Here is a 15,150-nt window from a genome sequence, read left to right on the forward strand (position 1 = left end):
AAAATAGATTATGTATTTGAATTGTCTAAACCAACGTAAAACTAAAGAACAAATATTAAATATTATTGTCATTCTCAGTGTTGAAAAATTGATTCTCTTATTGCATTAGTAATAATTTAATTTTTGATTTAAATTTTATTATAATTACCAACATCTTGATCTTTTTATTGAACCATTCAGAATTCTAAGTTTCAAATTTGAAATGATATGTTAAAAGATAAAAACTATTAAAAAAAATAAAAGTATATGAAATATTTAAAAATTAATGCAAAGTATATTTTAAAATTATATAAATATATATATAATATCATGTTGATTTGTTCTCGAATTAATTTATTTTTAACTAAAATCGATTCAATCTAAATATAATTAGATTTTTTTTCAATACCAAATCAAATCAATAATCAGATTCTTTTTTCAATTCAATTCGATCTTGTACGCCCCTAAGATAAATTACATGTGTTTATAAATTATTAGGTACAGAATATTAGTTTAGTAGATATAAAATTAATTGAGAGATGAAAAGTAGATAAGAGGAATACGTGGCATATTGTGCACCGAACATAGAAAGATGCCCTAAGAACGGCGGTTGAGATAGTCTTCAAATGCTTGGATTTGCTCCTTTGAAGGTGGTGTTTGGTTGTTCTTTATGGATCTATGCACATCATATGTTGTTGAACCCAAAAATAACATCCTATTCTCCACACACAAAAAAAAGAAAATGAATATTATACTTTTACATATATGATCAAAAGAGCAACAAGTGCATAATTAACATACCCAGATGCAAATAGTACAATTTGTCTTGGAAATATGTGCTTCCCAAATATCCTCATACCTCTTCCTTCCAAAAAGAAAAAACACAACTTATTTGACCGACCTTGGAGACTTTACTTTTAACATACAAGTAGGAATTATGTAGTCTCTAACCGGTCTTCTTTTTGTAGTTGGATAAGGCCAAAGTTAATATATACATAATTTGTTTATTCGTGTATTAATTTTATATCATATTTGGTTGATATGTTTTTAAATAGTGTATAAAAGTTATTTATATATTATTTTAATACAATGTTTGATTGTTAAAATTAGTGTAGTTAATAAGATAGTAATTATTAGTTTGATAGTTATAATTATACGGACATAGTTGTATGTCACAATGTAATTTATACATATATTGTTTGGATGCAAACAATTATCATATTAAATTTTAAAAGTAAAAGTTACATAATTATTTTATATTTGACAAATTAATAACTTTATAAATGCTTATTTATTTAAATATTTCAAAATATATATTGTCTAGTGAATAATTTTTAAATAATATATATATAATTATAATATTATTGACTAATTAGTAATTTCTAAACAAGAAATCTTAATTATGTCATTACAGTAAATATATATTAGTTCAATATCCGTTCAACAAAATTATCAACGTTAATAATACTAATATAATATATGACACTGATTTCAGTTAAGCAAAAAGTTATCAGCTTTAATGAATAGAGGTATGAGCTGAAATTATTTAGAATTGAACGAATATTTCAAGAATTTATTTGAATTTAAATATAAATTTGTATTTCTTTTAAATTTTATGACTCATATAGTTTACCCTCAATGTAAATACTTAAATAACCTCGCCACTTGTTTTCTTTTTCTTTTGATCTCTAAAATATACGATTGAGTTGTTAAACAAGAATTTTATTTTACAACAAAATGAACCTATATCCTAAACCAATGTTTGTCCTTTTTTCCTTTTTGTTTCTTCAGAAGTCTCTAATCAAGCGATTCATTTCTATTGCAAACTGTTATCCATAATAAACATTTGAAATTCTTATGCTCCAACAACTAAATTGGGCAAATCTTATTCACCTAAACCATTATTTTTGGGGAGTAACAACGTCCAGTTATCAAGATAAATTGGTTTGGGTGGAAATTCAAACTATATACAGATTAAATGAACAAAGGAGAATCATCTCAGATATGGCGCTTTTAAATACAGTTTACATACATATTCTATTGTAAATCTCCCAATAAACATGACTCCACATTTCCCGTCTTCAACTCCCATAACAGCACAACATGAAGAGCAAAGAAATGTTTCCAGTTTCACGAAATCAATGGAGCGATGGAGATGATAATACTTAACTGCAGCATGATGCAGTTCGCGATCCTTCTGCTGTTCTGTCAACAAGTACCATTCCTGCCGGATTTTGAGCAGGCTGAGCTCTAGGCAATCGTTTAGCTGCAGAATTCACATCCACAAAATCAGGGAAGCAGGTTAATAACAGAGACATTCAACTGCTCTGAGATACAACAGAAGAGGTAAAAGACATCCTAAAATGCTAGGTCTAAAAAATAGGTAAACCGAAACATCAATTTCGGATATCCATGTATAGCATCAATATATAATGCAGAAGAGTAATTTCTCTTATCTGTACCACTTCACCTACATTTACTTCAAAACCGGACGACTAACCCCTCTGACTAAGAGAAGCTGGAGATCTATTAGCACTGTCCTGGAAGACCCACAAAGCTATCCCACAAATTTCCTTTTATTCAACATGATACATAACTTTGTCAATACTCACTAACTTTCCTTAGTAGAGCAGCCCAATCTACTCCCACTTTAATCCCCTCTCAATACGAAGGTTACTGGAGGTCATAATCCCCTCCCACAGCACTGGTGTATGATCCTTGTGACAAAAAATTGCTGATTATACCTACTCAAACTCCAGTCATCATCAGGACGCTCACTTTACTTCCATATCAACCTCTCTGTTTACTCCAAGCATACATCCTTGCTCGTATCACCATGTATAACATCCTTTCTCCAAGCTCCCCCTAACTCAACCAAAAAAGATTCCTCTTCCTTTGGAAGAACACCAGACAACTAAAGTTGAACAAAAGGAACCAATCATAATGCCGTAAGCTCTATACTCAATTTCCGAATTTCCACTTTCCAAGGCAGCATTAATTCAACAATATAAACAGTGATCAAATTATTGTTTTATATAAACTAACAATCAAAATGTTTACATGTATTTGTATACTAGTAGTTACCTTTAAGAGATTATATACATGTTTTTCAAACTACTAAAGCGGACATAAATTAAGATTGTCCAGTCCTTTTATTCTCAAGTCCAGATTTCTGGAACTGCAATTCCTGAACAAGAAAAGGAATACAGCAGGGTACTTTGTAAAGAAAATCCTGTAAAAGTACTTAATATTGATATAACAGATGTTACTTGTATGTAAATAATTAGAAGTTATAACAACTATTATTTGTCAACATGGAGAATTTGGAAATAATCAGAATTTCAACTCCAGTCTATTATCTTGCATGCAAGGTGACCTCAAGTTATACTATTTCTTATTAATTAGGCTAAGCTGATCAAAGATATTAAAATTTTCCTGTTGTTACCTATGCTGATATATAGAAACTAAAAACAATAAATTGCTTTGTAAAGTTGACTTCAAAATTTTCAATAGTTGAAGGGAGGTAATTTTACAACTCTGCCCCTAGCATAGCATCTAGCATGTATATATTGAAGGTAACCCATAAAGCAAGCATCAACTCTTCAAGACTCCATTTTAGTAAAATCATATAGTTTTCTTCATGTGACAAGAGCATAAGTTTGTAATTGACAAGTAGGAATGTGCATAATCTTGCAATTCATGTAACATGAAATCTGTAAGAGTTTACATCAGTTGGAATTTATTCAAGTACGCATCAACGAAGATGCCTGATAGGAATGTTAAAGTTACCGTTCAAGTTGCCACTTCCTGTATTCCAGGACAAGCTTCACACACATTCACTCCAGGATCAATTGGAACCAAGATGTGTTTAAGCAGAAGTCAGAACAGTACTCGAGATGGTTGGGTCTGACTACAGTGTGTTACCATACAGTAAGCTGAGGGTTTGAGGAGAAAATGGCACCAGAAGTTCCTAAATATTCAGGATTTCAAACTATTCTTGAAAACCATGCCCAGAAAAGATTATTGCATAGAACAACGATAGCAACAAGGGAAAACTATAACATAAGAGTGATCTCGTACATTTCAATTAGAGACACTCAAAATCCTAGGTGAAAGATTATTATATTACATACTGTGTCATATGCCTTCCAAAAGAAAAGATGATAGCAATAAATGAATACAAAACAACAAAACAATGGAACTAACCGATTTCGTAAAATATATCGTTGACATTAACAGCAGTTTTGGCAGAGGTTTCCATGAAAAATAGGCCATTTTCCTCTGCGTACAAGTGTGCTTCCTGTAAAAGCCGTATTTAAAATACTATATACCAGGAAATTGATGCCCCAAAACAATCAGGAAACTGAACTTCCCAAGTATTGGTATATTGTAGGAAATGATAGATCAGTAGATAAAGTTATTAATAACAAATGCTTAGAGCCCACAAGTTCCTACAACCTATCTTATAAGTGCAAGAAACTCAATTATAGAATAGCATTTTCCAACCAAAAGAAAAGGAAAGCCAGCATACTTCTACTTCAGCTTTGGATACCAGTTTGTGGAAGTTTACTCCACAAATTTTGAGCATTTTCATTTTAAATCATTATCTGAACTGGCCCTCTAGAGGCAAGTAACATGTTGCAATGTCTCAGATCATTATGCAATATATATTTGATAGCTGTCCTAAAAACTATATAATAGAGCTGAGAGCAAACACAATATGTTGAAGGGTGCATTACAAGACTTGTGTTTCAAAATAGATGGATGGCAAAGCCCAATAAATGGAACCTCAAATCAGAAGATGATAGGCAACACATAATTACCCATAACACCGAAAAAGAAAAAAGAACTTACTTCTGCAGTCACCTTCCTCTTATCTTCTAGATCAGCCTTATTGCCAGCAAGAGCCATTACCATATTCGGATTACCTGCCCAATTATCAGAAAACTAAATCACTCCACCGGAAAATCTATGAATATGAAGTTATGATACCATTAATAACCTTATATGAGTCCTTAAGGCAATAAAGGAAAAAAAATACAATACAACATAAAGAAAAAGACTAAAAAGATGTTAGGAGATCTCCAAATTTTATGCAATAAACTGATGAAAGAAGAATATTCTAAATTTTATATTTGAATAAAGCAGAAAAGTTCATGGATAAGCACCTTGCTTCTGCAATTCTTGCACCCATTTCTTTGCCCGTGCAAATGAATCCTATATTAAGAATGAAAAAGAAGATTACACCTAGAATGAAGATGGTATCGAAATTGACATGCATAGCATAGGCATACACAATTACATATGCACATTTAAAGAGTTGCATAAACCTAGTAATTTTGGTCTAAATCATATATGCATGTTAAAAGATTTATAAACAAATTTAGAACCCAGTTACTAGTATTGGAAGTCGAGAATCTAGAACCATAAGGTTCGAATCGTTGCTCCATCTCTGGTATTGGCCATAACAAATGAACTTTTGGAAAGTTACTTTTTTTATTCTTCTTTCCTTAGATGAAGATATCATCACACTGGTAAGTTACGAATTGTTTTTATTTGGTGACAGCTGAATATGCAAAATTGTCATTGCTGCCAGCCTTTCTGCAGCCCGGTAGTCAACACAGCTATTATAATGGAGCAAATTTCGCTTCCGCTGGAGCGGGAGCAACTGTCACGACTTTTCAAGGATTTGTAAGTCGTTAAATTTCCTCCTTATTGAAAATTCTAACTAGAGAATTCAAAATCAGGTATATATATAAATGTCATACTTAAATTCATACATATAACGTACGCAACATTTTGAATCATATTTATTACTAAACTATAAACTTCCTTTATATTAAGGAGATTTAACACCATACATAGTATATGAACTTTAAAGAGTAACATGTTTAATAGAACAATCATTTAAAAATATATTTATTTATTTTTTACTATTCAAACTTTGACATAAGTTAAAAAGGATGAAATAATTATTTTTTTGACTTAAAGAAGCTAGCTAGCTATATTAGGTGGAATCAAATGTTTTCTATAGAGACAACTAAGAATTACTGATTTTATATCGTGGACTTCTTCAAAAAAAACTTCAACAAGTAATTTTTGTGATTCCTTCTTTCCACTCTTTGCTTAGCTACACCCGATTACAGATGTCCATGTCCTTCATGGATCTAGGAGTTCATATAGGATGCCAAAGGTATGATCCATACATTAAAACTGTCAACATTGAATTACAAGCGCCACCCTCGCCAGGTTAATCCGAGAAAGGGAACTTTTAACCCTTCAAGTTTTAAATAACTTCTTAACATTTTTAGTAAAATGGTCATTCCTAAGAGCAAAAACGTTCACTTAAATCCTTTAAGACTTTATATTTGCCCCCCTTAGATTAAAACTTCTAGTTCCAAACCTCTAATGATAATGTTAATTGTGAAAAAGAAGAAACGCCAAATGAAAAGCAGACAGCAAACATGACCTGACATTCTGCCTGAAGTCCTAAATTCAACATGAATGACAAATCAACCAGCACTCATATCCACTTAAGACCAGATGTGCTCTCCATGGCCAAAAATTGTCCTTAAATGCGAAATGAGCACAAGTAATAGAAAAACAAGCATAAACATGTCTTTGCAACTTTATTGATGCATAAGATAAAGTTGCATATATTCTCTATTAATCTATAATTCATTTCCACATTGCAATACCAATGCACTGACGAACTGGCAAAAAGCCAACTATTGCTTTCATAAGACCCATTTGATTGTTAATTCTGTAAAAGACTGAATCGGAAGACTAAGCTAATAGATGTGCGGGTTCATTTCGGCTAGTTTGGGATTGAAATTTAGTTGTTGATGGAAAGAATCTCACAGTGCTGGTGATGTCATAGACGATGATAGCAGCTGCAGCACCCCTGTAGTACATAGGCGCTAAGCTATGGTACCTCTCCTGACCAGCAGTATCCCAGATCTCAAACTTCACCGTAGAATTGTTAACCGAAACAGTAGAGGAAAAGAAAGCCGCTCCGATCGTCGATTCCTGTTATCAGCAACGGTCACGTAATAATCACACATATCAACAAAATTACATGAAGTTGAGAATTGGGGAAAACAACCCTAAAAAGCAACTCGCAGAGAAAGACAAAAAAAATACTTGGAATTCAAGGAATTGTCCCTTGACGAATCGTATAACCAAGCTTGATTTACCAGCTCCCATGTCCCCCAACAACACCTGAACAATCAATTGAATTAATCAATAAACAGTTTACAGAAGCAACGAAGGATGTTAAAAAGCTAATAACACAGAGGAATCGATGCATGCATGAATCAGACTTACGAGTTTTGCATTGAGATTATTGTGAGCAGTTGCCGCCATGATCAAATTCCGAAGGTGAAAATGATGAAATCCCAATTTACAGAGGTATTGAGTTGTAAGCAGAAAACAAATACTAGAAGTAAATTAAAGAGCCTGACGTGTGTTGGAAGGCCTCAAAAGCTAAAAACCAAAGGATTTCTTCTCTTGTCAATTCATCCATCATTATGTGTTAAATTTCATAAATAACTATAGTTTAGTAGTAATTTATTTATTCACTAACTTTCACATATAGCAAATATAAAAATTATATTTATATATTATAATTATAATTTGCTGTGCTTTATAGCAAATATAAATATGTATATTTCGCTATATATACAAAAGAAAGCAGTTGTATAATTTCACTATACATATACAAAAGAAAACAGTTGTATAATCTGTCTTGATATACATATACAAAAGATATATGTATATAAAGCGAGAATGAGAGAAAGACAAAAGAACTAGGTGGGGAAAGGTATCTGTATAATCATGAGTGTATAGGACGAAAATATATGTATTTATATTTTTATATATAATTTTCTCTCGCTTTATACAACCACAAACACAATGTATACATTTTTGTTTGTATAAAGTGAGAGAGACGAGTGAGCAAGCGAGATCTGGAAGAGGGGAACGAAAATATATGTATATATATACAATTTTCTCTCATTTTGTATAAACCAACACATTTTTATATATTTATGTTTGTATAAAAGCGAGAGTGGCGAGCAAGATTCACCAGAAGAGAGTCGAAGTAGCAACAGTTTACTATGGGTACAATTAAATCAAACTATGGTTATAACATTTAATTTGAATTAACAGTTTGCTATTATATACAATTTTTCCTTTATTTAATTACTCCATCGAAGTAATTTGTTAATGTTCAACATTAAATTAAATTACACTAATTAGATATTTTAAACAAAAATTTAGATATTAAAATTTTGAATTTGATTTAGCAATTTCAAAAAAATTATTGTGTTATAATATGTCTTTATATATATGATATGTTGATCTTTGAAACGGATATTGAAAGAGTCAAAGAAACAATCTTTTCTAACTTCTCAATATGAAATGAAAGATCTTATAGAAGGTGATGTAATTTTAGGTATTAAAATCATAAGAACAATGAATGGCTTGAATCTTACTCAATCAAGTTATATTGAAAAAGTTCTAAAGAGGTTTGGTCACTTTGACGACAAATTTGCTCATACACCATTTGACCTTAATATCAAACTGATATGAAACTCTAGCGATGTTCTTGATCAACTGACATATTTTTAAATTATTGGTCATGCTTTGTATCAAATCATATATTGGTTATGTAGAAGTTTACTAGTAATCTTGGAGTTGAACATTGGAATGTCTTAATTCGTGTTTTAAGATATTTGAAGGATGTGATTACTATTTACCTACATAATTCTACCTTTCCAGCTATTCTTGAAGGCTATATAGTGATGTTACTTGGAATTATAATCTAAATCACTCTAAATCTATTACTGCTTGAATTTCACTTTGTTGGAGCAACGATCTCTTGAAAATCAAAGAAGCAGACATGTATTACTCACTCAATTATGGAGTCAGAACTTATAGTTATGCGTTCTGTTGGAGAAGAAGTTGATTGGCGGCAACCTATGCTAATAGATATTTCTTTGTGGAGTAAGTCGTTAGTATCTTTAACTATCTCTTTTGATAATCAAATTGCTATATTTCAGGCTTCAAGTGATTGTTACAATGGCAAGTCGAGACAAGTTTGGTTCTTAAACATAATCATATGAGAAAATTATTGGTGGAAGACATAATATCACTTCAATATGTGAACTTCAGATTTAATTTAACAGATCCTTTGTTTAAAGGGTTAGGCAAATAGTTAGTGGTGAAAATTTGAATGGAATGAAAATAAAGCCTGTTGTAAATTAATTGTACTTTATGATAACTCTACCTAATGATGTAATCTTGGATTCAAAGGGAAATCAAGTAAAGTCACAACTATGAAGCACATCAATAAAATTCTCATTTTTTTTAAAAAAAAATAAACTAAGTAGATGTGTATGATTGGAATTCTTTTCTTTTTAAATAAAATTATAAGACTGATCTCGATTGGAGCCAGTAAGAAAACTCTTGATAAATTTATTGATTTTTCTTCTAAAGAAAAGAATGAGATTATATTCTATTAATAAGTCTATAAATCGATTTTGGTTGGAGTGTATAGGAATGCTCATGATAAATTTATCGATACTTTGTTATAAAGGAGGATGAGATTAATTTCTCTCAATTAAATTCATAGACTATTTGGTCGGAGTATGCAAAGTTATTCTTGATGAGTTCACCACACTAAATGCAAAGTGGAGACCAATTCAATAAGATTTTAATAGAGAAATCTTAAAGCACTTAGCTAAAAGGATTCAGGACACATGGTCGTAAGATGTCAAAGAATTTTGAGTTTCACCAGAACATAATTATATGCGTGAAATATTTTTCTATTTCATTCAATGAACCACTTAGTTCAAGATTCATTCACTAAGTAGTCAATGATTTAGAAAATCTTTACTACCTAATGGTTCAAGTCCAAAAGACATCATTATTGATACATGTTGCTAGATTAATGTTTCAAAATATTTTTTTTATTTTTTCAAAGATAAACTTTCTTGAAATAAGTGAGGGATTGTAAGAGATAATGTTTCAAATTACTTTTGAAACAAATGCATTTTTCAAAAGTTTTAAAATATACAAAATACATGAATGTGTATTGGAACATTCGTCTTTGTTTTAACTCGACGTTGTAAGTGTTTTGAAAGATGCTTTTTAATTCTCTGTCATTTTTTTTGGAAGATACATTTTTCTTTTCAATTCATGAACCTGTAATAAATACAATCTAGTAAAAGTCTTTTCTTCCAAAACTTTTGTCCTATAAATTAAGTTCTTTTGTTTGAAAATATAAGCACTCAAAAAGCAAGTCCGAAGCCAAAAAGGCAAAAAAATTATCAAAAATTTTAAAAGGGAGTTCGTAACTTTTTTTTTTAATATCGCTACATGTGCAGCGATTTTAAAAATAAATAAATTGAAATCGCTGCTATATAGCAGCGATTTCTTTTTCCTATCTTTGCAGCAAGCCAGCAATAAAGGCTGCCAGCTTTGTTTGCCTCTTTGTAAAAAATTTTTTTGACAAAATTGCTGCCATGACAGCGATTTTAAGGAAAAAAAATTTTTTGGACGAAACGGCAGCGATTTCGGTATTTTTTAAAAAAAAATTAACACGTCAATTTTGTCAGAAGAAAAGCTCCGTCCGAAGCGATTTTGCCCTTTTGGTTAAAAAAACAATTGATGTACCTTTTTGAAATTCTTGACAATTTTTTTCCCTTTTGGCTTCGGACTCCTCAAAAAGCTACTTTCTCTTGAAAATATTTGTAAGACATTAATCAAAATGTGATATTATCAATTCCAGAACAGAAGATAAACATTTTTTAATGCTATTTATTTTATCGCTTAATTGAATCACGAAGATAGAGCTGTTATTTATTATTCCATTTGCTCGTGGAAGAGACTCCAACTATCTTTATAAAACGTATTAACATGTCTCTAAGTCAAACAAATTTTATTTTGAATTACTTATATTTTTGTCATTCTTGTTGTAACCAGGGGCAGAACTATTGTTTTGGAACTCCTGACTTTTTCGTAAACCTTATATTGGTATAAAAATATAAAATAAAATGTATAAATTTATTCGTGCGAACTCAATAGCACAATAAAACAATTGGACCAGTGCTATCTCTGCACCTAGTAAAATCATTCGACTTCTGTATCTACAATTGATTTTTGGGATAAATCTGTAAATGTAAAAGTAGGGAAAAAAAAGCAGTGTTTGTTTTGTACTCTAATACAACATGTGACTAATGATTTCTAAAAATTCAAAAATGTTTAACCCGAATTTTTTTTTTCTCTTCAAAAATCATGTTATAACTTTTATAGTTGATCTAAAATCTGGCCTTCGGTATGCGTTCTCATATCTCCCTTTTTATTTTTTTTCTTATTTGTTTGTTTTTACATGGTTGAATATCTATTCAAAATTTGATTTTTAATCTTTAATTTTAGGATTATTCCACATATTGATAATTCATTATATTAAAATGATTGTTGTTTATTTTTCAAAATTTTAGCTTTTAGTGGCAGACGGATAATAATGGTTCAAGGTGATAGTTAAACTAGTAAAATATTTGTTTTGGGTGTCAAAATATTAATGATGAATTTAATAATTTTAACCTCACTTAAAACAATATTGAAGATTATAGTAAAACTGTTCAAAATTTGATTGTTGTTACTTTAGGTTAAAATCGTTATTCAATTTTAAAATTTTAAATCCACTGATCTAAAATTCTGGCTCCACCTCAAGTTGTAACAATACATACTCTACATATGCTATGCTATGAATCAACCCTGATAGACTTTACAATTTAGATCTGATCCGAATTTGATGAAGAAGAAAGTTGCGTTTCTTGAAGCAGAAAACATTGATGAGAGAATAGAGAATCAAAAATATATTTTTTGTAACATCGAACCTTATTAGTGTCTCTTATCATTTTTTGGCAAGACATGGTTTGTTGAAAACATTATCTCAATAACATTTATTGATATTTAATTTTAATAGTATTTAGAGAATTTGTTTTAGTTTCTGGTTTTGAATTCAAATTTAGTTTTAAGTGTACAATAAAATTTGTTTTACTTTCTAGTTTTGATAGAAACATTGATGGGCATATATAGAAGTAGTTATTGTTTTGCAAAAAAGAAAAGGGGTCATTCACACATACTCCTTCTGTCTAATTATAATTGTTCACTATACTATTTTGAAATATGCAGTAATATTTGTTCATTTTATGAAATTAATGAATAATTTTACACTTGATTCCTTTTTCATTTACCCTTATTATTAATTATCGTCATTTTTCTACATTTTTCAAGATATTGTATTTACTGTATTCAAAGAATAATATAGTAAATCATCATTTTATTTGTAGTTTTTAAAATGTATGCAAAGTCAATAACGAATGTATTGTTAAATCTAGCTATTTTTGAATGGTTTTTAAAATGCACGTGAAATTATCTTAATAGTCTGAAAAAGTTAAATTTATGGCAAGTTGTGTTAAAATAGGTTGTGGCAATATTTTATTATGTTATAGAAGTTGAGAAATTTGGAGTTAGGAGGTAGAAACTCAGCACACATATTAATACCTTGTGTTCCATGCTATTTCTAAAGTATAATAACAACAAAAATGAAAGTAACTTAAGTTAAAAAAGATTGTTTTAGTGCGCAACAACTGTTTTGTCACCTTTCAAACTCCTCCTCAAACACCACAATTACTACTCATCAGTTTCCTCAGTTCCGTTTCTATTTATATATCGTCCTTGTTAAAAATAGATGATATATAATACTTATTATTTTATAAAATTAATACATCAACAATATTGTTCTTTCTATATTATTCTTTAGAGTTATTAATTTTAGAAATATGAACTTAGCCAATAATAAAAAATTAAATAATTAACTTGTGTTCCAATTGATCAAAATAAATTAATTTATATTTATTTATTGAAAATTTAAATTTAAGAAAACACTTAAGAAGGATATAATAAAAAAGCCTAAATAATTTCGTTAGAGATAAAAAAATTAAAAATAATAACATATGAATAGAAACAATATAATGAATTACTAGTTAGACACTCCTATTTTTGCCTTTCCTTGGGACTGTTTATTCCTAAACAAATGAGTACCTCTTCAATTTATTTTTCTTTATCCATAATTTACTACTTAATTTGTAATTTATTTTTATCATTAACAATTAAGTATTATATTTTAAAATATTAAATTTATTATATTTTATTCAATAGTATAATTTAATTGTCATTTAATTAAGGCCTGTCAAAGTCAAACATTAGATAAAGTAAAAAATGGAATCATTTGCTACTGAGGAAGGGGTCACAACTGACAAAGTGACAAGTACTTTTTTCAAGTATTAAAGTATACTCCATTATGTATGCAAAATTGGTGTTACTCCATTATATTGTGTTATTATTGCATATATCTAGATTCAACCTTACTGGTTATAATATATGCAGAGGCGACTTTGTGATTAAAAGTTTGAAGTTTTAGTTTAGAATAGTCGATTAATTTTGTTAGCGAGTTCACAAATTAAATTACATATATATAAATTATTTTTTTAATATAAATATAAAATTTATAAAAAAAATATTAAATTCGTCCGAATTTACGAATTTCCACCTAACTCTATCTCCGAGTACGTGCTCACTTGCACTGTGTCAAAACTTCAAAATAATTTGGACAAAACTCAAATGGAAGATAATAAAAGGATGTGGCTATACAAAAAATACTACTATTTTAATTTACCTGATATATTTTTGGTACATCCATAAATAAAAAGTACTAACATATTTTAAACTGTTGGAAATAATTTAATACCGTATTCACATTGTGCGACATGATTTGTTGGGACCTTTACCATCATATATTTAAATGATGAATAGTCCTAATTTCTTGGCACATACTTAGCTTACATACTATCAAATATTTGTACAAAATTTTATGCTAAATTAAAATGGACTTATTGGTATTGAGTTATCAAAGAAATAATTGATGAACATATTAAAATATTAAAATTAACGATTTATTGGTGTGAGCGTATCAAATAAATCGTTAATCCATTAATAATTATCATAATTGTACTGTTACCCTCATTTAATATTTTATATACAATAATGATAAGAGTAGTTATATATTTTACCCCTGCTCACTGCATTTAAATAATGATAAGAAGACATCTTTTATGTAAAGATGCATTCATAAAAAAAAAAAAAAAAGAAGATAACATAGAGATACTAAGGATCGGTTGGTAGGAAGTATTAGGAGAAATAGTCCAAGTATTATGTGTGATATTATTTAGTACTATGTTTGGTAAGAATTTTAGGTCTATGTATAATCAATCCATGGATTAGTTATACACCATATATGGTATTAGAGGGTGTATAACTAATACCTTCCATTTGGTGGTATTAACTCTAATATTATGGGATTAATATAGATAAAAACAAAAATATCCCCTCAAATCCTTTTAATCATTTTATTTATTTTTCTTGATTTTATATTTTATACTAATAAATTTATTCAAATAAATTAGCTTACAAATTTTATTATTTAGATATAATTTTTTGTTTCTAAAATATGAGTTATTTAATCTACTTGTTATTAATATAAAATATTATAATCCAAGTAATACGCTAATGTTGATGTATGAATTTAAGAACAATCCATAAGTCAAATATAAATATAAATAAATCTCTCTCTCTCTCTCTCTCTCTCTCTCTATATATATATATATATATATANTTTATTGATAAAAAACGAAGTTCAATAAATTTTCTCTATAAATTATTATAGTTGTGTGATCTTTTGAGATATTAACTCCAATTTCTTAAGATGACAATTATTTACTCTCAAATAATTTAAGTGAGAAAATAGTGAACATGACAATGAAAAATTTTATTCTCCTAGCTAGTTAAAAACGCAATAAAAAAAGATATTGTCCGTCAATTATCTACATTGACCCAATTAAATGAAATAGAAAATCCCATAATAACTCAAGGGTATAATTGGAAATATTTTTTTTGTAAAGTTTTGAACCACACACAAAACTAGGTAAGAAACAATGAACCAAACACTTGACAAAAATAATCCCTGCATTACTACTCCCTGCATTACTAATCCATGCATTATTGATTTTTGTACCAAACGACCCCTAAAAGTTAACCGTTACA

General features: G+C 29.2%; 1 protein-coding gene and 1 long non-coding RNA gene across 3 annotated transcripts; both read right to left on the bottom strand.

The window, feature by feature from the left end:
- Window positions 1-384: 384 nt before the first annotated feature.
- Window positions 385-970, bottom strand: LOC107010272. The gene is made up of 2 exons (XR_001455616.2): window positions 781-970; window positions 385-694 (listed from the first exon to the last, which is right to left on the bottom strand). It is a non-coding gene; the product is annotated as an uncharacterized LOC107010272 (long non-coding RNA).
- Window positions 971-1,811: 841 nt separating this feature from the next.
- Window positions 1,812-7,498, bottom strand: LOC107010267 (ras-related protein RHN1). Of its 2 annotated transcripts, XR_001455615.2 has the most exons (8): window positions 7,306-7,473; window positions 7,123-7,200; window positions 6,841-7,008; window positions 5,148-5,196; window positions 4,834-4,907; window positions 4,186-4,279; window positions 3,064-3,166; window positions 1,812-2,245 (listed from the first exon to the last, which is right to left on the bottom strand). XR_001455615.2 is itself a non-coding variant. In XM_015209516.1 (7 exons), the coding sequence occupies exons 1-7, from the start codon at window positions 7,342-7,344 to the stop codon at window positions 2,145-2,147; spliced, it is 603 nt and encodes a 200-aa protein (XP_015065002.1). In that variant the 5' UTR covers window positions 7,345-7,498; the 3' UTR covers window positions 1,812-2,144. The 2 variants fall into 2 exon arrangements, 1 of the variants encoding a protein (XP_015065002.1); XM_015209516.1 differs by lacking the exon at window positions 3,064-3,166 and having other exon boundaries at window positions 7,306-7,498.
- Between the last annotated feature and the right edge of the window lie 7,652 nt (window positions 7,499-15,150).

The sequence above is a fragment of the Solanum pennellii genome, chromosome 2, assembly GCF_001406875.1.
Source record: "Solanum pennellii chromosome 2, SPENNV200".
NCBI lineage: Eukaryota > Viridiplantae > Streptophyta > Magnoliopsida > Solanales > Solanaceae > Solanum > Solanum pennellii.

Bases quoted from the DNA above. Each gene is read 5' to 3' on its own strand.
- LOC107010267 (XM_015209516.1), bottom strand. From the start codon at position 7,344: ATGGCGGCAACTGCTCACAATAATCTCAATGCAAAACTC. The intron at 4,908-5,147 runs GTGCTTATCCAT...ATAATTGGGCAG, and splicing joins GCAAGAATTGCAGAAGCAAG to GTAATCCGAATATGGTAATG. The intron at 4,280-4,833 runs GTAAGTTCTTTT...CGGCTTTTACAG, and splicing joins AGAGGAAGGTGACTGCAGAA to GAAGCACACTTGTACGCAGA.